At 41.2% G+C, this 23,992-nt stretch overlaps 1 protein-coding gene across 6 annotated transcripts in view; it reads right to left on the bottom strand.

Moving 5' to 3' along the window:
* The window catches only part of LOC126403954 (adhesion G protein-coupled receptor L3-like), a 278,598-nt gene that overhangs the window by 5,579 nt on the left and 249,027 nt on the right, over positions 1 to 23,992 (bottom strand). For 4 of the 6 annotated variants that reach the window (XM_050066833.1, XM_050066834.1, XM_050066835.1 and 1 more), the window contains 6 exons: positions 23,119 to 23,185; positions 20,164 to 20,255; positions 9,627 to 9,795; positions 8,952 to 9,077; positions 6,145 to 6,241; positions 18 to 143 (listed from right to left, as the gene is read on the bottom strand). In XM_050066833.1, coding sequence (XP_049922790.1) covers positions 18 to 143; positions 6,145 to 6,241; positions 8,952 to 9,077; positions 9,627 to 9,795; positions 20,164 to 20,255; positions 23,119 to 23,185 — 677 coding nt within the window. The remainder of the gene's footprint in view (positions 1 to 17; positions 144 to 6,144; positions 6,242 to 8,951; positions 9,078 to 9,626; positions 9,796 to 20,163; positions 20,256 to 23,118; positions 23,186 to 23,992) is intronic. The other 2 variants (XM_050066836.1, XM_050066837.1) reach the window with 1 other exon arrangement.

Genomic DNA, 23,992 nt, shown 5'->3' with positions numbered 1-23,992 from the left:
AAAAGAAGCTAGCACACCTTGTGTGTTGTACATGCCCAGAGGGTTGTTATAGACTGCCGATTCCCCAAGCAATGTATTATAGGGATTGTTAGTGCCATGAGGACGTAGGAGTGCATTAGGTATAAGATGGTTAGCCATAGCCCCTGGTGCAGCCAGAAAGAGACAGAGTGAGACAGAGAAAAACAGGAGAACAAGAGCGTAGAGACAGAAAAAGGTAGGTGGGTAGATAAATTGAGATATAGACAGAGAGAAAGAGAGAGAACATACATATCAGTTGGGCAGATGCAGCTGAGCAATGACAGCCATTAACATCCAAATGATCACATGATCATTAATGTGAGGGGTTTCGCTACATGAAAGTGGCAGAGCTGAGCTGAACTGACATGGCTAATGGGACCGATGGAAAAGTGTGTTAATTGTTTTGTTAATGCAGGCCATTAGTGTTAAGCCTGTTTTTGTGCTCCACATTCAGGCGGCATACTCGTGTTAACAGACATAAATTACAAAGAAGCACCGACATGGCCAACACAACACATGTACTGGTACATTTCTAGACTTAAACAGGACAGAATACAATAATAACTCAGGACACTGTTTGGTCTTTGAAGCTGAAGTAGTCTCTATAAATATGTATGCAAAATCCATAGGAGGTGGAACAAGACTTTAGTATTGGAAACATTTCGGTTTGTGTCTGTAATCCGTTTGAGCAGCAGGTAAACAGTCCATGTAGAGAGGCAGAGTGCACTGGCTGAAATGCAATTTGGGAACCTACAGGCTATTGTTTGATAGCAGTTTAGCTTTATATTAGGTTTTTATAAAATGTTTATGCATTCATATGCAGATATCCTCTCATAGAAATTAGTTGAATTGAGTGGTACATGAAGGAGGATCTCTTGGCTTGGATATCGTCTTGCTACACTGGATCTTCCGAAATACTGATTGGTACCCCGAAAGTCTCGTCATCGTCAGACTGATAGTTGACAGATCCCCAGATTGAGGCTAAAGTTCCAAAAAGAAAGAAGAGAGTGCTCCAAATTCATGATGAGGTGGTGCATGGGGCAACTCAGCATTCATCCTGATACGCTACATTCGTTTTTTGGCGTCTTTTCTTTTTTGACCTTGAAAGACCAGGAACACGAGCAAAAATCGTTGCAAAGAAAAGATTAAGCTGCGTGTTGGTCTGTGCTAACGCAACATGCAATCGCCAGTGTCTAAGCTAACTAGCTAACAAGAGACAGTAGCAACTGATTTACTGATTTACCAAGGCCAAGGAGAACAACAGCAGAACCTGGATGCTAGCACAGTTTAGGCTAACGCTAGCAGTTCTTTGTTAAATAGCTCCCAGAGACATACAAAGTTGATGTCTGAGAGCAAACATAGTGTTTGAAAATGTTTGTTAGCAAAACAGTCAAACAAGACAATGTTAGGAAAAAAAAAGTCTAATCTTGTATTTTTCATCATTATACTTTTCAACTAACTTGTTAGACTTAGTTTAGCTTAATTAGCTAGCTAGCTAGCAGCTTACGAAGCCAAACATGGCCGGAAGAAAGTGTGCCCAGCTTTTAGCGTTTCCTAGTGGACAAACAGTGGAATTACATGCGTTATGTGATGTCACAAGCCCCGCAAAATGATTTGTTTCGCCCATTTTATCTGATAACATTTTAAAGTCTAGAAGAGCTGCATGATTCAATCATTTTATCCCAGTTTACATTGGCGCGGCGCTAAACCCGAAGTAGCCGGCTCGGCTGGCAGAAACACAAAGCGGACACAGTGCCGATCATCTAGGATGGTAATTTTAAGCACAGCAGTTTAACCTTTTTGGCCTCATGCGCCACTTAGCAACTTTTATAGGAATAAACGGCCCCCACCTCCAACGCTGTATCCAGGTCTCTTTATACAACCAAGGACGTCATTTTGACCTGCAAAATCACCTGTAACCACAGAGGCCTGCTTTCGTTGACTTTTTACTGAAATCAAGGATCCATTATACATATTATAAACAATTTCAAGAACCATTATCACTGTAAATTGCATGTGTGCAATGCTAGAACAGAAAGCTTGACTGACGTAGGAACAGTAAGAGGTGGTGAGGCCTCGCAAACAGTCACATGCTGCCCTATTATTATGGCTTGTGGTATTGCCAATCTTAAGAACTGAAGTGGTATGATATTTCCTTTTCCTCCGAAGAGCAAAGCTCACATTTTTTTTTTATTCTCTTAAGTGCCATTGCTGAAATAGCCTCTGTACAAAGTGACATGTCCTCTCTTTGGTCAAGACGGTCATTACATAGCACCAACCTTGCCTCTTTCGCACAAACAGAACAGAGGCTCATTTCCTATTTATGCGATGCTTCGCCTCAGATACTTGCTGCCAGGATCTTGCCCGAAGAATGACTCATCAGTTTCCCAACCACATAGTACCACACCAAAGCAACCTTCACAGTCTGAGCCCTGTGATTAGCTGCAGATTTGAGGGCTGCAATCTTAAACATGAATGGTGCAGATTCCCTGATGTTTGTTTTTCTTTGCTGCTGATAAAAATAATTTATTTTCAAGTGTTTGAATACATTATGCAGAATATCAAGTATGCTGGAAAATATTTGTGACTCGCATTCATTTCCTGTTTACAAGATCTTTTCCCCCCCCTTTGTCAACATGATATGATGCTATTATTTGTAAAGAAGCAAATTCGAGACTTATGAGGGCGATACATGCATGTGCTTCCAGAATGTGCTATGTCAGAGCGGGTAAACATCTTTTATCTGAGGTACGAGTACACAGCAATTAGATCCTCTGGCAGCAGAGTGCACTATTCTTTTCTAATGCTCTGAATCTGTCAAACCAACGGATAATGATTTTTATATTACCTTGTGACTCTTCCCATCTTTTCAAAAGTTGGTCTTATATTTTTTGAGTGTGTTCTAATTGCGGATTTTTTCTATTTTGAAATAATTACAGTACTGCTGATTTAGGCTCATCCTTCAGCATTAATCAAATTTAGAGTTTAGTATTAATTAGACGTATTATAACGTTGCTTGAAAGAAGAATGTTGTTTTGATTTAAAAAAACAAACAAACCCTAATTTGTTGTTGCTGCTTGCCCTAATTACAGTGCGTCCCACAAACACCAGCCCCCTTTTGAATTCTCCCAGTGACAGATCCCCCACTTATTGTGTCTGTGTTTGCTAAATTGGACAATCTCCAAAACAGCACTGATTGTGTGGCGCAATAATCCCAAATGCTGGGAGAAATTGAGCATGCAACGCTATCAAGATGATTGCGTGACTCCACTCTTGAGAGGAAAGCGGCAAGAGTGTCAGCTGTGAGCTTCCTTTCAGGTGCGACGGGGGGAGAATCCGGGGTGTGGAGAATCAAAAGGACAAATCAGCGAGAAATATTCGCTCCTCAAATCATAATTCCTTAATAACAACATGGAAGCAGCCACGGATAAGTGTAATTCTCCTTGCATCTGTTCCTTATGATACTTGTTAATTTGGAACACACTTTCCGGCACACTCTTGAGCTCTTGTGAGTGTTATCTCTATCAGATCCAGCCTGGTAAGAAGCCAGGGGTATAATATCGTGTTAATAATTTCTAGCTCCGCCTTTTGCCTTTATGGACAATCCCTGTAGGCTTAATTCTACATCCGACCTACAGCCCCACCTCCCGCCCCAATACAGCCTCTCTGCAATGGATAAAGGCTGTGTCTGTTGATGGTGCTAAGCTGAGTGCCTAATTATTGAGATCTTGACACTTCCTCCCTGTGTCGAACATTAATCCATCATTGTAACTATGCATTAGTGTCTACGCAAGCAGGCGCCCAGAGCGAATTTAGAGAGCAAGCAGTGTGGAACTGGAGCCCTCCATCAAGAGATGCGATGAGCGGGGAGAGTGTTAGGGATGGATGCCAGCCAGGGCGGTATTCGCCACTTGATGTCAGATGTAGTCTGGTATCTATTCTCTGTATAACCTGAGAGACTCCGAAGTTAACTCTATTCACTGCGCTGCTGTCAAATGCATTATGGTAAAATACTTTTTATTAACGTGTTCCTGAGAGGGAATTCCACTGAATTGATTTTTTAGGTTGTTATTCAGCACTTTTCCTGAGAGTGAGCCTGGTTTCACTTTCAGGGCTGTTGCAGTCTGATGGTACAAAGTTGTATCGCTTGACAGGGGGAAAAAACATAAAGAGGACATTTTTATCACCCCTATAAATGCCTCCAGAGTAGAATTTTTATAAACAATCTGATTTGATTACATTTAGTTAATTGAATTTTACTGTTTAGATTAAATTAAATTTGGAGATTTGCTGTTTTTCCATATTAGAGTGAGTCAGTATGAACTAAGAGAAAGCTGTATGCTTACAAAAACAACGATTAAAACAAATGCAAAACAAATGCCCTATTTGCACGGGACTAGACTTTCCAGGGGACCTCATGTGATTTAGAAACAACCCCCCACGCCCCCTCCTACAGATGTTCCATGTGGTGCGTTTGCATGAGATAAGCAAAATCTGTATTTTACTCACATTCAGTGACATTTTCCCCTGGATAAGATGCGTACAACCATTTGTGATACTACTCAGCACTACTACCAATGATATACAATGTTAACCTCTTTTCTTCTTTTAAATGTGGCTTAAACAGACAGAATTGATTCTACCACACATTGTCTAATTTTTCATTTCATCATCTTTCGAGATTTTGCTCTTCTGGCTGATTCGACCTTGCTTTTTCTGCAAACAGGTCTCCATGCTGTGTAGCATGTTGAGCCTCCTGCACCCAAAGTGCTGTCGAAACTTTGGTTTATAATTGCAAATGCAGCTTCCATAATCCTCGACAGGGAAATAGGCAGAAACGAGGCATGAAGAAAATAATAAACTCTAAATACGACCCAAATGACCAAAATACAGATTCACACAGGACTAGTGTAATCACACAACCTCTTCTTTGGTGAAACATGGTCTGTTATTTTATGCGGTGGAATTTCTACTTGACAAATTACAGACATGGCAGATTAGCATGGAATTGAGATCACAGGCAACCTCTGCATTATTCAAAATGACCAGAGGTCATACTAGGTAATACTAGCCCGGTGCAAGGCCTTAAGATGTGTAACACTCATATGAGTTAATTTGTGGAATAGTTTTGAGAAGGAAATGAAAATGTGTAATACAATTAATAGATTTAATATATATATACATATATATATATATATATACATGCAAAAATAAGAGGATTAACAAATATAAAACTGATTTATGAGCACTAGTGTGTGTATGTGACTTTTTGTTTGGGACTTCTGGGTATAAATATATGCATATAAAATGATTTTTTTTTTATTTTGCTTGTTTATTTCACTTCCATTGTACAAACCTAAAGAGATCAGTACAAAACAACTAATGTAAAAAGGGTAGGTACAACTTTTTTGGTCAGCAAAACTTGTTTTAGGTTGTCACTGCTTCAAAACTATTGCCTTATTTTTGTTATTTATTATTTTTTCTTGTGTGTATTTGAGTTTTATGAGTTGGAAAATGATTGAAATGACTAAACTAAATGAATTTAAATTTTTGTGAGCTCCTTTAAATTACTAGAAATGACTGAAATGATCTGTCAGTGCTTCACAATAAAAATCTTCTGGAGCAGTATGACACCAAAGGAGGATTTTATCCCTCCAATCTCTGCCTTGTATTCATAATCACGTTCTCTTTCATCCAGGCAAAACTGTTGACAAACGCACCCAGCCGTTGGAGCAGTTACATGGCTATTGACGGCAGCTCTGATGCATTTAATTTCTCATATTTAAGAACTTGCTTCAATATTTGATGATAATTAACAGCCGAGTAGAAAATGCGTCTTTCACTTGGAATTTTAATCATCTGGAGTATCTGAGGCAAACTATTGTGAAGTGACTGATTTACCTTGACTCTGGGTTTGTGGTTGGAAGCTTTGCTTGTCAAATAAAAAAAAAAAAAGGATTTTGAGATTCTAAAGTCTTTGTGTCCCATTAGGCGGAAAGCAACTGTAACTACAATACAAGAACATAGTGAAGAAAAAACTGTACCTTGCATTAGTCATGAAGTCTAAAGCGTAGGCCGGTGAAATAACAAATCATTCAAGTAAATATCCACTGCGGGACGAAGTACCTCTGTTGAGTGATGCAGAGCTGTTGATGTCGCCGGTCATAAAGGAGGACTCGGACTGTTTTCTGACTGTGTCATTCCACATGCGACGGATGCGGCTCTGCAGAGAGAAACAACATGTCAAAACATGTCAGAATATTCACTCTGAACATTGTCGGTAATACTGCTAAAAGCAACAGCACGTGGATGATTTTATTCAAACGAAATCAACTAGACATAGACAGCACTATTCCACATTTCTAAAGTTCTACTAGCAGCATACACTCACCCTACTTTTAAACACAATAAAGGCTGAGACATGAAGCAAAAACACAGCCTGACAGCTGTTAATTCAATTTTAAAACCATGTCAGCTTTAGGGATAAGTAACCTTCAATTAAAGATGAGCACTAGTACTGGGATAGGTGAAGTCAATAATAAAGTCATCAGTCAAGCTCTCGGAATCAGTGTCGCGGGTTGCAAAGGCTCAATCCAAGAGGGTTCATCCTAGTTAATTAAGACAGAGCCCCATGGGCTGTTGCACAAGCTAAGGGTCTGGGTATCCAACCACGGAGCTCACGACTGTCTGTCCTGAGCCAGAGGAAGATTTCAGATTAATACAGAACAGATTGGGTGACGGTGAAAGGAAATTAATGTGTACAATGATTCGTGATGAATTTCAATTTATCACAACCCAGGTTCCCTTATTTTTTTGTAGTTTAAGTCATCAATAGTAGCACCTTTACACTCCAATAACACATGCAAAACATGACAGCAGGGTCCAAGCACAAGTCGGGCAATGAAGCAGTGCTTTTAAGATTTTCTGTGACTGCCTTCAACAGCTCAGCCAGGTTTCAGCTTAATTAAGTCATTACCGCTGCCATCATCATTAACTAAATTTGGAGCGACTGACACAGCACCTCACCTAATTTCTTCCTGAAATTCCCCATTTAAAGGAATACTTAACCCCCCAAATGACCATTTGTGTGTCAATTACTCACCCCGTGTTACACTGAATTTGTGATGCAATCAGTTTTGCCTCACATGCCTGAGGTAAACAAGCAATCTAACATGAAGAAAATCTTTGGGGTTAACTTGTCAAATCATTTTTTTTTTTTTACAAACTTGACACAACTCATGCAGTCGTATTTTCATAACTTCCCGAAGAGACAACCCTCTCTGATGGGGAACTGAACGAAAGGTGATGTCTGTGCTCTCTTCAAAGCCAGACTCCATTGACAGAAACAGTAATTTTACCTCGCTGAACATGGGAGCTGCTGGTCTACTGCCACCTTGATCAGGCTTTGGTGTTTTAAAGCGTTGGTTCACATTTACACACAATAACACAAACAGAACAATCAAAGCAGCAGTAGACCAGCAGCTCCCATGTTCAGCGAGGTAAAATTACTGTTTTTGTCAATGGAGTCTGGCTTTAAAGAGAGGATGGATAAGTTTTACTTTCCGTGCATCTGCTAGTGAGAAAGGGTCGTCGACGAGTTGTGTGACGAGGTTTTTTTTTCCATTTTTGGATTCTTCGTTCATCTGAGGCATGCAAGAAAAAGTTTTCTTCACGAATTCACCATAACATGAAGTAAGTAACTGATATACAAACTGTCATGTGGGCGGTGACATATTCCTTTAGGGTTGACATTCAGACCATGGGCATGTTCTTCTTCATAGACACTTAATCATCGTATCATATATGATGTAGAAAAATGCCCACGCAGAGGTGTTATGATCAATATCCCACACTCAGACGGCTATGTTGTTTTTATGCACTCAAGTGTCAACCCCAGGTGACATACAGCTCATGTATTCTAACAGGAACACGCACTGACACAGACGGTCACATTAACATATTGTACGTCACGTTGTCCCCAGCGCTGGAGACACAGATGGGTAGAAAGTGACACAGCTACTACTTCTTGTTTTTTTGGACAGATAAAAACTTGAACCATTCATCGCCAGTGGGTTCGAATGTACTTTGCTGATTACGCATTCATTTAGAAGCCTCGGAGTAAGCAATAAACAAGCACGTCTTTCTGAGTGTTTCCATTCCTGTCTTGCTCATATAAAGCGACTGAGCATGAGGTTAGAGCCATCTTGTCAAAGCACTGTGTATAATTAAACGCTTTGATCTGTGTGCAGAATGCAGCTTGTATCGTGGGTTGCCACTGCATGCTTGACTCTAAGGGCTATTTATAACTGAACACTGGAAGGAAATCACAATCTTTAGAATATGGATATGATGTTCAATTACAGTGTATCGTGGCAATTCATCCTATACTTGATGTCAATGTGGGAGGAATACATTATCAATTCACTTCACGAGGAGACAGAATTTGCAGATTTTGGCGGAGAAAGTCAAATCTGCATTCATAAGCGTGGAGAAAATTCCTCACAAGGCTCAAGCCAACACTTCAGTCAGCGTCGCCGTGCCGCCATGCTGCCTGCTCTGGTGAAAATGAACTGCAGACTGACTTCATGTACTTGGAAAATGTTTAGCTCAACGAGCACTATATTTTCCTGCTATCACTTCCAAACAAGGACATATGCTGCACTTCCTCGCAATCGATCACGCGCAGCTACACAGTCACCTTTTAAATCTTTTCTCATTAGTTCTGTAAGGAGGTGCACATCTGTGTAATGTCACGGATTATTATTTAGGAATAAGTCGCCCTTGCTTCCAGCTATGCAGGCTGACTACCTAAAAATAAAATTTGGTGGTAATCCAAAACCACAGGAGAGATAATTTGTCCTCATAAAGGAGATAAGAGTCAAGTGCAATAAATGAGGAATGTAAAGAAAGAAAAAAAAAAAAAGGAGTGCCACCTGTGACCCTGTAGAGTAGCGTCCTGGAGCGCGGGAGGCGGCGCCTTTTCCAGAGCCGATGGAGCTGTCCACACTTTTGCCACTGCAGCAGTGAGTACGCAGGCATTTTCCATACTCCTTACGCACCTGTATGAAATCAAAGCACAGGTACAGCACATACAAGCCAACAATTAGACCAAATCCAAGGCTAACAATCCATGGGCAGACAATGAGACAACAGGTCTCTGGGAACAGATATGCAAAAGGCCAAACCACCTCTCCGACACAGGGACAAGACTTTGTGGTGGGTTTGCCCCTTTTTTGTTGTTGTTTTGCATCTTCTGTTCGTCATTATGCAATTTTTTGTGGTTTTGCATCTCCCTGGTGTAATTATGTGTCTTTTTTGGTTGTTTTCTCTTTGCATCTCTATGTGGACTTTTTGTGTCTCTTTGTGGTAATTTGAGTGTCATCTCAAAAATGAGGGGCTGGCGGGGGGCCCTGACACTTTGGACCCCTGGGTCTTTGTCTGTTTGGCCCATTGAGTAATCCATCAATATAACCATCTCATACTTGGTGCATTTGGAGATGCTTTTGTGGCACACTTGCTGGAGCATGAAATGAATTCAATGACATGTGCAGGTAACTGATGTCACATTGTACAATCTCACAGAGCGCATCTTGACAATAAACCCATACCTTCTTCTGCAGCACGCAGTGGAAGATGAAGATGAACATTCCCTGCAGGGAGTTGAAGATGGTGAACAGGTAAGCCATGACCACCGTGCTCTCGTTGACGTACATCAGGCCAAAGGCCCAGGTCAGGCCCAGCAGACATAGCAATGCAATGGCCCCAATCACCCACGATCTGGAAACACAGACAAACAGCCATATTACAAACCATTCAACAAAGCTTTAAAAGTAGTTTGAACTCATGAGGAGCTGTGTTAATTGCACCAGTACAATAAAACAATTTCAAGTGAAGTGTGTGCTACCACTAAATTAAAAGATATCCAAACATAATAGTCAGGTATCATGGAATCCAGAGTTTTCAAGGTTTTCCTGTGAGAGGAGGAAAATGCACCAAAATGAAGAGGGGAAATAATCGATGAGAAATGACAATGGATTTCATCTTTATTCTCCGACCCTGTCCTTGTCTTTGCTACCATTCCCTCACCTTGTATGCACTCTTTTAAGAAATGGCATTGATGATTTGAAAAGCCGTAGACGATCATAAAGCTGCAGCTTCATATGTACGATAATGGAGGTCTGTATAAATGGGAGGGTAACACATATGGCATTTTCATTACAAGACTATTTGCATGTTGGATTCTATTACCCGAGTCTTGGGATAACTGTCTTGTAAACTCTTACTCAAGCTGAAAGGTTGAACGGAGATAAATGCCCTTGAGAACATGGAGTCTATTAAGAGTGAGGGGCTCTATCTTTATGTGCAGAGAAGTGGCACTTTCTCTTCACCTGCACCCTTTTGGTATTTCGGTGACTCCCTGTGCGCCGCAGCCGACAAGGCGGAGTTAAGATTGATATCTGATTCTTGCCGGCATCCGTCATATACAACAGCCTGCATGCGTGACGATCTTCCCTTTGAACTGATTGAGTCATTTTACAGTCGGCCGTCTGAAGGAGACTGTTTCCTCTGCAGCTTCTAATTCGAGTGGTTCACATTGTCAACCACATGGTAACCTTGATTAAGTATTGTGCACACTATTCCTGACTATCTGACATAATGGCAGACTCCCTGCTGTTGTGTACATCAGCGGTTGGTTATATCTCGCTGACAAGTTTATACCATCTGAATTAGCAGAGGTGTGAAGGTCAGGGATTGGAATCACGGCTGGTTACATAAGCATTACGGTTTAATTTCACAGCAGTATGACCATATGTGTGAAAACTCTTGCACACTGCCTTGCTTACCTTTAATCTATTTCATGGAATGTTTAGTCTAAACCTGCTGAAGGCGTTCTTAAAGGGACAGTTCACCCAAAAATCAGAAACACATATTCTTCCTCTTACCTGTGCGCTATTCATCAGTCTATATTGTTTTGGTGTGAGTTGCCAAGTGTTGGAGGTATCGGCCGTAGAGATATCTGCCCTCTCTTGAATATAATGGAGCAAGATGGCACTTGGCTTGTGGTGCTCAAAGCGCCAAATTAATAGATTTTAAAAACTCAACAGCAATGTCTCTTTCCAGAAATCATGACTTGGTTATTTGGTATATCTGACAAGTTTCATGTGGGAACCATTTTCTTTCTATGGAACGACACCCACCAATCGTATCACTTCTCAGAAGGAAGCGTGCATCTACTCATGGATGAGAGGCTTGTGAGGTATTAACATTAATGGCGTCCTCCTGGGCTGAGCTGTAACATTAGTTAGCTCAGTGGTGCTAGGTGAGCTAGCAGTAGATGCACACTTCCTTCTGCGCAGTAATATGGTGAGTGGGTGTCGTTAAGTTGAAAGAAAACAGTTCTTCATAAAACTGCTCACAATAAGGTCTGTGGATTATCTTTTCCGTAAAGAGACATTGCTATTGAGTTTTTCCAAATGTATTTTTTTGGTGCTTTGAGAACCACAAGCCCAGTGCCATGGGCATCTCCACGGCCCATATCTCCAACAATCGGCAGCTCACACCAAAACAATCGAGACTGATAAATAGCACTACAGGTAAGAGGAAAAATATGTGTTTTTGATTTTGGGGGTGAACTGTCCCTTTAAGGTATGGATGTTAGTTATGTATGCAAATGTGGTTATTCTACGGTGTATAGTAATACCTAGACGTTAAAAAATGGTGATTGCCAAGTATTCATAAAGTCCAAACATACAAAACTTTCTAAAAATGGGCATTATTCTGCTATCAACTATATAAAGTAGATATTATGATGATGATTTCAATTTATTTATTTTATTTCATTATTTATTCAAGGTGTTTCAAGTATCTATCCACTGCTTTTACCCAGAGACAGCATGTGAATCTTTATCCATGACTGTTAGCTCTCTGGATTGGATGCAGATAAGGAAAAAGACTGACAAATGTGAGCACCACATCCACATCACAGTACTAATATTTCCATAGAGTGGACTTTGAAGATACAGGTGCTATTTAAAACTAATCTTGCTTGTCACATCTGTATGTATATCTAAGACAGGAGCGGTGTGTGCACACTAATGCGGCCTTCAACATGACTGAGCACTCCACAATAAATCATGTTAATGATTCAGAGAGGCACCTAGATGGATTTGGGCGGGGATTTGTTCATATGAAGGAGTAAATGAAAGATGGCATTATGGGAAAAGGGTTCTTCCAATTTTGTCTTACTTGATCTCAGGTTCATAATCCTGATAGCTGAGCGATATGACGAGAATAACAAAAGAAAACAGGCAGAAATAAATCAGATCACATAACAATGAGATGGAGAGATGTAATCCAAAATGTGTGGACGTAAATACAATATACAAATTTAGACATTAAGAGGGAAACAATACACCAAGAGGGATGATGGATTATTTTGGCAGAGGAGATTAAAGCTACATTCACAGCATCCAAACATCAAGGCAAGGCATTCATACATTTTGGGAGGGGATTTGTTAGTGATTTACAGGTGATAACCATAATTATCTTGGTTCACTGAAGTATCTAGCTCGCCTCATAAATGCTGGCAGACCTCTGCATTTAAGCGGTTATAAATGGGCCAGGTGTGAGGCAAAATAAATGATTTATGAATTCGCCAGGGCAACCATTAAACATAATTTTCCCAGGGCTGTCTTAATGACCTGGTGGGAGAGGTACTTCATCAAGGCGACTGCCCCCGGAGTGGACACAGAAACACAAGCAGTGGGCACAAAGAGAGCAAAATATTGTCCTCTAACTAGCGTTCGAAGAATGGTTTATGATAGAGATGCGAGAGGTCAGGAGAAATGCATCCGAGAGGACAGGATATGAAGAGGCTACGACTCGTATCGCACATGGCTTATCTTCTTGTGGAGTTATCAGATAAAAAATATGGGGATGGATTTGAGAGCTGCGTGGAAGGAGCCTTGAGGCAAAACTTCAGAGACTGCATAACAGTCACTGAAAAGCATAACAGCTCACTTACGAATGAAGAGGGCGCGTTTCAGTTATATCCTGTCAGGACTGCATTCCTGAAAGCTACTACAACAGTTACAGAACCTCTCACTTTATATATCTGGCATCATTAAGCTCAAAATTGTTTATGGTAAGTGTAGTGTTTGGCAAGGAAAATCAAGTTATTTAGGAAGACCTCTAATTAAATGTGTATTCTGATCAAATTTCTGAATGTTGAATATAGCATCTGAGCTTTATAAGTACTTTGGCTTAACTGTACTTGTCAGAAAACCATAGATTCACTTGAATGGTTGTGCAATATATAGATATACTATCCATCTCCGGGGGCTGCAGCAGAGCACTTGTAGGCTGTCGAAGCACAGAAAAAGAGAGAGAAGCTTTATTGTGCTAATCGTTGAGAAGAAACGCCAAAAATGAGCAATTTCGAGGAGAGAACTACTTCAGACTGTGGCATCAAATTACTGCCAATTTCCTTCAAAATGACTTAATTTGCAGAGGTGCCATTCATTGCAATGTCACAGATCATTTATGTATGAGATTGCAATTGGTCAATTCAACCTGTTCCAAATCTGTAGAAAGTCATTTTATAGGCTGTTTCTGGGAGGAAAAGAGGAAGTGCTGTGATCAACCCAACAGGGTGTTAATTATTGAACCAAAGGTATACTTAAAATGCTAATCGCCTCAAAGTGTTTAAGACATCAATGGCGCAAAGTTTTTGATGTTGCTATAGACGATTTTTTTTTTTTAATCTTTAAAATCATCCTCGTTAGCATATTTCATTTGAAGTTTCTTATCAGCACAGGGAAGAAAGCTATGCAAGTCAAAAGTCACACCTTTCTCTAAAAAACTGTTAAGTCTGTCATGTCCTTAATACGCCAAATTTAGAAGCAAGTTCGGTATTAAAAGTCACAAAGGGTGCAAAATGTCACGTTGTAATCCATGAATCACTGGACAGTGGCAGCCGCTGTCTCCATTACGGGGTGAGGAGGGGGAAAAAACACATCAAACACAATATCAATTCTACTCTACATCCTCTACTGAGAAATGCTGCATCTTACCAGTGCCATTCTACAATAACACATCCATCATAATAACGGTAGCTAAAATGAGGAGGAAAAAGAAAAATGGAAGATGAAAAACAGAGAGATGTTAAAGATAAACACAGGCTAAGATAAAAAGGCAGGATGTGAGTGCTAATCAAAAGGAGAAAAAAGCAGGAGGGAGGGAGGGAGGAAGAGATACACAGCAGAAGAGATGAAACATTCATATTAAAACAAGGCAGCATGATGAAATCTGAGCAGAAAACGTGACACCAACCCATAAAGAGGAATCAAATGGCAGAAAGATAAGACAAAGGAAGACACACCTCATTAAACGGAGCTAAATTGACTTAATTAACCCGTGGTATCATCATCATCAAACCAGTTCACCTTGATAACTCGAAGAAAAGCTCATATGGAAAGTCAGGCAATAATGGCTCTAATTGATTCAGTTGTAATAGTGAGGGCTTCACTGACTGCTCCACCAAATTGGACAAACATGCAGAATATCTGGCTTTGATATTTTGCAGTGTTCGGAGACGTGGATCAAATAAACGCTATTTCAATCCATGTTAGAAACTAAAAGACCTCATACTTACCTATTACGACTTATTTATGATGAACAGAAGCACCAGTTATAGGCTATGATATGTTGGGTTGAGCTGTACAGTTTCTAAAGCCGGTTTTCTGAATGTGTTTGTGCAGTCGTGTGTTGAGAAATGGCTCCCGACTTAAAAACTGTGTCAGATGAATGAGGGCTGACAACAGCAGCGCTGCTTTATACCATTTTCCAATGGTCATCTGAAACATTGCCGACCATTTCGCAGCCAGCAAGACTCGGGGGTCGGGAGGTCAGCTGTTTGGCACATTATGGGAGGGGAGTGTAATAAATCATATGACACCGGGAACTCCAGCAGTCAATATTTTTCTGCAGAACAAATGTATGTTGCGGTACCAAAGATGGGGAACATACAAGAATGGACTTGGAAAATGTTCTCTAGAAAAGTATTAGAGTATTTTGGATCAGCGCTTTGCTCGATGTACCTGCTGTTCTGGTCCTCTCGTGGTCTGGAGCTGTATCAAAGTGTTCTGCTAAGCAATCTATCTCCACACCGTGCTTCAGTATATAGGCTAGAGAGCCAAAAAAGGGCCTGCAGGTGGTCTACCAGTATTTCTGCCAGTGTTTGATCCACCAGGCTTGTGTTCTTCATAGTGGATGTTTGAGAATGGGGCTGTGTATTAGCTTGTGCGTACAGTGCATATGTCTGAGTGTTGATGTGCACATGTATCTGAGACTCAATTGCGCCGCCGATCAGAATCCACACTGTGAGCAGAGTCCTTATGGTAGCATGGGAAAAAAGCCACAGGTTCCAATATTTAAAAGTGGTCTGTCAAAAAAAACAAAAACAAAGAAAGCGCAGAGAACACCCAAACATACTCTATATTCAGACCATTTACAAGTCAAGGTTTGATGGCCAACCTCGATGGCTGTGTCAGTGCTCCCGGCAGCTGCTTCACAATTCTCTTGCCATAACCTGATTGCTGTTCTTTCATTGCAGCAAAGTGCATGTGACTGATCCACTTTTTCTTTGTAACACACCAGAATCAAATAGCCTAGAAAAACATAACCTATTATTTCACAGAACCTGATGAAAAAATTTGCACAAAAGAGGTGACACTGAATGGCTTTCACCGTGTAGCCACTTCAGAATGTGTCAAGTTTGGATTAACCCATTTTTAACATTGCAGGAAAGTATAGGACCTCATTATAGCTTTGACAAAGCGTAGCAAAAAGAGCAGAGCAGGACACGATGAGACTTGTATCAGGTAGATGAAGCCAATAGGTATGACAGCAGCTGGAGCAGCTACATGACTCACCCACCCTTGACTTACACATCTGTCCACGATCAGCCCCCTTGGCCTGGAAGCAGATTTCCAAAAAAATTGCTAAGTTGAATCTAAGAATGCCAAAGCTGGTTTAGACTGACGTGTAAAATGGTTGCTAGTAAACATGTATAGCACTCTCCAATCACATGCATTAACAGGAAGTCACTGTAGCATCCAGAGATGTGACCTAACTTCCAAAAATAACTCTTACTTTAATTTACATGTGCATAGATGAAAAATGAGAGGTGCCAATGGTGCCAAACTAGCTGGTTCTATTTAGTTATAATGTTTTTGTCCAGACCATCCTCTCCCGAAAAACGAGCATATACAGTAGCGCTGTTGCAAACACCTTATTGAGATCCGTATATTCATTTATTGTAAAGATAAATAGAAATACAGGCCTTGGTAATTATGACAGGAGCAAAATAGGGAAGTCAGGTGACTTGGTATAAAGAGCGACGATGGATTGGTCAAACAAACACAGGACTTTCAACCAGGACACCACTCTCTGTGTCCTGTGTGCCAATTTGTTATCCTAAGATGACAAAAGCATGACCCGCCCTACTCTGCCTCCGATTGGCTGGTACTCCTGCCTTTGTTGGTTGCATCAGTTAGGTTTGGGCGTGTGGGGGTGTGATTGGTTAGGGTTAAGGTAAGGGTGTCAGAATAAGCCAATCAGAGGTAGAGTAAGGCAGAATAAGGAGGGTCATGCCTTTGCCATCCTTGGAAAAAAACTCATGTCCCATGTGATATCAAAAGTCAACAGTAGCTTAACTTGTGTAACGCACTTAACCCAGGTCATGTACGTAACTTTTGTAAGGGAATGAAGTTATGTAACAAATATGCTTATTTCAACCCAAACCATGATCCTTGGTTGTTTAAGTATGAGGACATATTGTTATAGCCATAACAATTTGTAATTTAGGTTGTGTTATTTTGGAGAAATGTAATCCAAAATTGTTCCAGCAGCCAACAGCCTTTTACCACTTGTCAAGTCAGATGTGTCGACCTCATTCGACATTTCCTTTGCCCTTAAACAGGTCATATATAAGCAAGCTAACGTTAGTTTTGTCAGTTAACTCTACTAGCTACACAACAGTTCAACCTGGCTGTTACTGGGTGTAAATCTTAGGTAAAATGTGTATGTATCTATGTAAGAAACAGACTGTGTGGGGCAAACATCTTTTATTCAATAATGAAAATTTCCGCTAAGTTAACACATATTATAACTGAGTAAGTCTGAACTTATGCAGAGCAGATGCACTCTGCAACTCAGTTCAGTTGAGGATAACAAAACTTCCAAACAAAGCCACTGTGTCCCTTAGAAGTGACAAATCTCATCTGAAAGCTGAACATCTTTAAATGTTGCCCTCCTGCTACAGGTCATCTTAAGGTGACTGTAATGTCAGTACGGGTCACACCGCGGCCCCGCTCTAAAGCAGCACTTAAAAACCTCGGCTTGACTGAGAAACATCCTGTGGTGAATTTGTGATTGAAAAACACAGTACGGCCTGACACGGTGCAGCTTAAGCATGCTATATCATGCTCGCAGAAGATTGTGTTTTTATGTGTGTATCACTGTGCTGAGAGGAGCAGGGCAGACAGGGCCACTGTGCTGAGACACAACCAGTGATGTGATGCCACAAAAAAACAGCCAGAGCGCCGGCCATAAAGTAGACTAATGTGTCCAGAGTGGCTTAAAAAAAGAGAGGCAGACAGCAAAAACAGAGCTGAGACCCTTATCCATCATAGCAAACGGGCGGCAAAACAACTTTACACCATCTGTAGAATGAGTCTGTCCTGACACCAGGTAGCTGGAGCTTAAGTCAAAGACAATGACCGAAAATGCTGTGTCATTCTTCAGGGTAAAGGAACCTTAAAAACAACTTTTAAAGTCTTACTTAAATAACATCAAGCCAGACGTCTGGATGAAACCTGTAGAACCCATCTATAAAGTCAAACGTGTAGAGTTTAATGCACAAATGCTTCAGTACTTGAAGCTGATCAATATCTTTACTGTGCATGACAGACTGTCTATCTACCACCCCTCCTGCACTCCACACTCAAACTTTCGCCGCCTTAACATCCCTCCTTGTCCCACCACATTTCTCCCGACGCTGCAGGACATCGTGAAACTATAACAGCAACCATCCACGTATCATGCCGATGTTAAAGGATGCCGGATTTCAATGACTTCGGAGAGAGACCTGGCTCGAAAATACTTGCTCTCTTTCCCCAAGCCCAAAGATTAAAAAGTATGCTATTTAAAAACTGTTTCATTTCCCTTCATTCCTGAATCAACATTAATGCTTTTCATTCCTGGCACAGCAACAGGGTGCGTGGTTCAAACGCAGGGTGGGGGGGTTGAACCCTGGGGTGGTGGAGCCCTTCTGTGCGGAGTTTGCATTTTCTCCCCGTGTCAGTGTGGGTTTCCTCCGGGTACTCCGGCTTCCTCCAACAGTCCAAAGACATGCAAGTTAACTTAATTAGTGACTCTTCATTGTCCGTAGGTGTGAATGTGAGTGTGAATGGTTGTCTGTCTCTATGTGTCAGCCCTGTGATAGTCTGCTGACCTGTCCAGGGTGTATCCTGCCTCCCACCCAGTGTCAGCTGGGATAGGCTCCAGCCCCCCTGCGACCCCTAACAGGACAAGCGGTTACGGAAAATGAATGAAAAATAAATTCTTGGCAAGTCGAAACTTAATTCCCCAGATGATACGGTTTGTTTGAACCAACCAGCATCCAATCGAGTTGACTGAGAGAATCTGGGAGAACTAATGTTACATTACTGGGTGCCACCTGGAACTATGTGCTGGTCAACAAAAAACAGAGTGCAGTATTTAAAACGAGCACTCAAAAATTACAGATCAAGACGCAGCAGCTTCCAATTTTAGTTGAAAAATACAGTTGCACAAAGAACAAAAAGGCAAAGCTCATATCAACATAATTAGTGAGCTAACATTAGCTAACATTAGCGTAACAGCTAAGGAAGTTTTCAACAAACCTGATTCAACAAATGAATGCAAATTTTAAAAAACATTCATGATTTTTGTAAATTTAATATTGGCATTACATTCGTGGAAGAGCATATTATGACTTGTTTAAGAATCAAAACTCAAAGTTTAGGACTTGGGACTTGCCAATCTTGACTTGGGACTTTAGCATAAAGACTTGAGACCTTTTTGTAACATGCAAAACAATGACTTGGGGCCACCTCTGCTGAGAAGTAAATGAAATACATCCCAAAACACAAACATCATTGTAATAAATAAGCGAAAACATAAAACCACTTGTATGGTCCGTTACTTTTAAACAGACAGATTTTGCCTTTCTCACTATTCCACAAGGGTGTATGCCTTTTTACCCAATGTACACATATTGCACTTCCAGATGACTTGCCTTAAGTAAAGCTATTTAATGTGAAACTTTAATAAAATACTTTTACCAGCTGAAATTCACCTTAGCAAAACTGAAATAAATTTTACTAGCGCGATAAATGTTTGGCGAGGTATGCAAACTTTTACGAGCAACCGTGTAAACACCAGTGAAACTTTGAATGCAAGTTTTCTAATCATTATTGTCCCTTAAGCTCTCACATTATCTGAAAGCAGCCAGGCATAGACAGATAAACAGACTCAAACACACAAAACACACACGCAATATGAATATTCATCTGCGGCATGTTGACACCAAGATAACACCAGGTCAGGTCTGTCAGATTGTCTCCAGGCCTTTTTCCCGTGCAGACAACAGCGTCCTTCAGATAATGATGGAGACGCAACAGAATACCTGTTTGATTTTAACCCCGTCTGACACAACCTTTCAGCATAATAGGGGGTGCTTACCTCGCAGGCTCAGACTCCTGGACCCTTGGGTTGGGTGTTCACAACCTTAAGTGCTTTTAATGAGGTTTCAAAATATCAAAGGAGGAGACAAGAGAAAGTGAATTGCTCGGGAACACTGGCTTGAATACAGAGTAACAGCCAAATGTTGCTCTTTAACCAGCGGTTCATTAAACTGAGGAGGAACAAGAGGAAGAGTCGGCTCAATCTGAATAGATACAATCCGGCTGTCAGGGTGCGTTCGGTGGAAGCGAGCCTGTCACACTCATATTGAAACATTCTTTCCATCTGTAACAAAATGTCACAAGGAGTGCTATTTCTGGATGACTTTAATGGATATCTGGGTGATCTGAGTGCTCTTACTTGATGTTGTCCAGGCAACCGGAGTCTGGTTTCAAGATGGCTGTGTGATGGAACATCTTGTAGAGAGCGATGCCCAGGAAGATCACGTTGAGCTGAGAGACAGACAGAGATTCGTAGAGAGAGAAGGAGAGAGATAGGGGGATGGGGGGAGATGAATCTTGTGTTTCCTGTTTCAGTTCCATTCATTTTAAATCAGAGCACTTTGTAGCACAGAGCCGGAACGCTGCAGCCAGACTCGGTTTCCCACTTTGCCAAACAGAGCACAAAATCCTGTGAAACCTCTATGGTGGTACAGCAGACTAAACAGAGAACGGTGAGACAAGACAGCTGCATACTTGTATGAGGGAGCCTTTCCATCTGACTTATTCACACTTGTCTCATCATATTCACACTTAGAGACAACCACAGGGAATAACTGCCACTGCTTCTGCATTCCTTTTCTTTACAGTTTGTAGGGGGGAAAAAATGCTTGGCATTGATTGAAATTCTTGTGAAATGCTTGAAGAACTTACAGCATTCATAGCATCATGTTACCTGCTGCATCACAAGCAACGACAGCCTTTAATGGGTCGGATATACACAACGAACAAAAGTTGAAACGCAATACTTAACTTAACTTCAAGATCCAAGACTTTTTATGCACTAAATAGATACATTTTCTTAAATTTCGGTCTCAAGTTTTCTCAAATGACATTTCAATGATTTTGGCAGTACTTCCAACCAACCCCTCTTCACCTCTTCGTCTGAAACCAGCCACCCGAACAGCTGATGCAATAATTGGTTTGCACAACCAAAGAATTCCTGCTCAACCAGTCAGAAACCGTCTCAGGGAGGCTCATCTGCATGCTCATTGTCCTCACCAGGGTCTTGACCTGACTGCAGTTCGTCATCGTAACCAACTTGCAGTCAGGTCAAGACCCCGGTGAGGACGGTGAGCATGCAGATGAGCCTCCCTGCCTCTGACAGTTTGTACTGAAAGTCTTGTTTGGGCAAACTAGTCATTGCATCAGCTCTTTGGGTGGCTGGTCTTAGACGATATTGCAGGTGAAGACGCTGGATCTGGACGTCCTGAACTAATGCGGTTACATGTGGTCTGCGGTTGTGAGGGTGGTTGGATGTACTGCCAAATTCACAGTAATGTCATTGAAGAACATTCAGTTCACGGGCAACAGCTCTGGCACGCTTCCTCAAAACTTGCAACATCAATGGCATTTCGTTGTGATCAAATGGCACACTTTAGGGTGTCCTTTTATTGTGACCATCCCAAGGCGCATTTTTGTAGTAAAGCCATTTAACTGGCATCTTAACTATGCCATACCTTTCAGGTGGATGGATTATCTTAGAAAAGGAGAAGCTCTCACTGATTTTAACATATTTGCGACCAAAATTTAAGAGAAATATATCTACTGAGTGCATAAAAAAGTCCTAGATCTTTAACTAAAACCTGTGAAAAAAGGGAGCAAAAACAAAAGTGTTGCAGTTAAAAAAGATTTCAGTATAATTTCACTTTACTTTGATGTGCCCTATTTATAAAATGGGACACTTTTTAATTTACCTTCCTGCTCTGTTTTCTTTACATGCCGCATTTCCTTTTCAAAAAACAAACTGTGAAATAAAACTTAAAAACAAACACAGAAGCTGAGTCAAGCACATCTCAATGAGTTGAACTTTTGCACCTACGTTTGCCAAACACACTGTAATTAGTCAGAAAAAAATGAATTAAAAAATGTCTTGTGTGTGACTGCTGAATACCAAAAAAAAAAAATTACATGTGACAGACCCACTCTGGTGTATCTCATTATTTTCTGTTTCTCTGGAGTCGGTAATCACAAAAATAGATAATGAGTCAAATCTGGTCGCAGCATGGGGGTCTTTTCAGAAGGACTCCTCAAAAATTACAGCAATTAGTAAGCTTTCACTTACTTTACTGCGGTTTACAGTTCACATTAAACTAATAAGAGGTGAGTATTTAAAAAGAAGGGAAATTTTTAACTGCTTAAAATGCATCTTTGCCTCAACCCTCACCAAAATCCCAGGGGTACAATTGGATCTGAGCTCTAGCCGTCTTTCCAACACAGATATTCTTGTTTGTAAATGGAAAGGAGAAAGGCGTGAGTCATGAGGCACACATTGTGAATGATTGCACAAAACTGGAGCGTGAAAGTGCATTATGCGTGTTTGGATTTAGCATCCAGCTGGGCATTAACAGTTGTGTTAAGAGTTTTCACATTTGGGGTCCTGTGGGACAAGAATATTGTCACATTTTCTACTTGTTGAGGATATTTATTAGTTGATTTACTGATTCCGAATATTTATTATGATGGCTGACTGGTGTCTTGGCAAATTAAGAGCAGACCTCCTGTGAAACAGCAATATTTACAGCTTGGCATTAGCGTAAATGCTTAGATGAACATCAGTCTCACATCCGATTAAAAGCAGTTGGATCAATAAATGAGATATTTTATTAGAAAATTGGGGCTGTCCTAGTTGGGAAAGACACAGACAGTGTGTGTGTGTGTGTGTGTGTGTGTGTCCTCCTTATGTATCCGCACCCAGAGCTGTGTGTGTGCCTGCGAGGAGGAGATGGGAAAAAGGTAGCGGAGTACGAGTTGGAACGGGAACAAAATCAATCATAATCGCAGTGCGGATTACTCCAACACTGCATACTGAGCAGAGTTCACTCTCTTTCTCTATGTCTCTCCCTCTCCCCCGCTCCATCCCCCCAAAAATTGTCTCAGCCGGTGACTGCAGCAGGGTGACAAACTGCAATATATTCTCTACACCCCTCATTCGTTTTTCTGGACGGCTCCGTGCCCGCCGGTGGCATATATGCTCAACAGGGCAGAGAAAAGAGGGAGGATAGGAGCTAGAAAAAGGGATCTCGCTGGACCATTTAAGCGACGACCCGCAGGCTAAGTAGGGTTAATGAGCAGAAGGGGGGTGGGGTACGCTTACCATAATTATCAAGGTTGCTGGTCCTATGAAACTCCAAATGAAGTAGGTGTCCAGGCGAAGCCAGCAACTGCAATGAAAGAGATAGAGTGAGGGGAGTAGGGGATATGAAGTGAGAAAGAGGGTGGTGAGAATAAGTAGAGGAAGTGAGGAGGAGGAGGAGGAGGGGGTGAGAGAGAGAGAGAAAGATTTGAGGTTATGGCTTTATACTCCTGCTCAGGGGATATACATCAAGTAGGAGGCTGGAGTGACACAGAGGAATAGGCACTTCAAAAACATAGATTGCCGCAAGGGGCTCGAAGAATTATGGCCATCAGTAAGAATTTGGAGGAAAGGGGGCTTTCAGTGTCAATGGCAGCAATAATGATGGGCTTTCATAGCCAAACAGGTGTACTTTCAAAGCTAAAGAAAAAAAAACAGAGGTGGGATGGAGCTAAAACTGTAGGGGATGTACCACACAGGCTGGGAGTGACCAGACTTTAGTTGGATTCTGTTTCAATTTGTCAAGTTAAGGTAGGAAATCACCATTACAGATGATAATTTATGGATGATTCAATTAGTACTCAATTGAATCCTAGCTGTATCACTTGAGAGGAATTGGATTGACCTTGACCCTGACAGACGTGGCCACACACAGTCCTTGAGCACTCAACAAAGTGTCTTACATGTTCACGTTGACTGCGATGACTCTCTAGGACTGCTGTAATTATGTCAATAATTAAATAACACACTCTCCTGACCTGACACTTCATATCAAAACAGCACATATAGTTAATTCTCCTTCGCCGAGTTAAACGAAATGCAGGCCAGAAGCAACAGGGCTGGTGGAAGGTGGCAGCGCTCCTTTGAAATGGTAAAAAAAAAAAAAAGAAAAAAA

The sequence above is a fragment of the Epinephelus moara genome, chromosome 17 (genome assembly GCF_006386435.1).
Source record: "Epinephelus moara isolate mb chromosome 17, YSFRI_EMoa_1.0, whole genome shotgun sequence".
NCBI lineage: Eukaryota > Metazoa > Chordata > Actinopteri > Perciformes > Serranidae > Epinephelus > Epinephelus moara.
The sequence above is the reverse complement of the archived record's forward strand: the minus strand, read 5'-3'. Positions and strand labels throughout refer to the sequence as shown.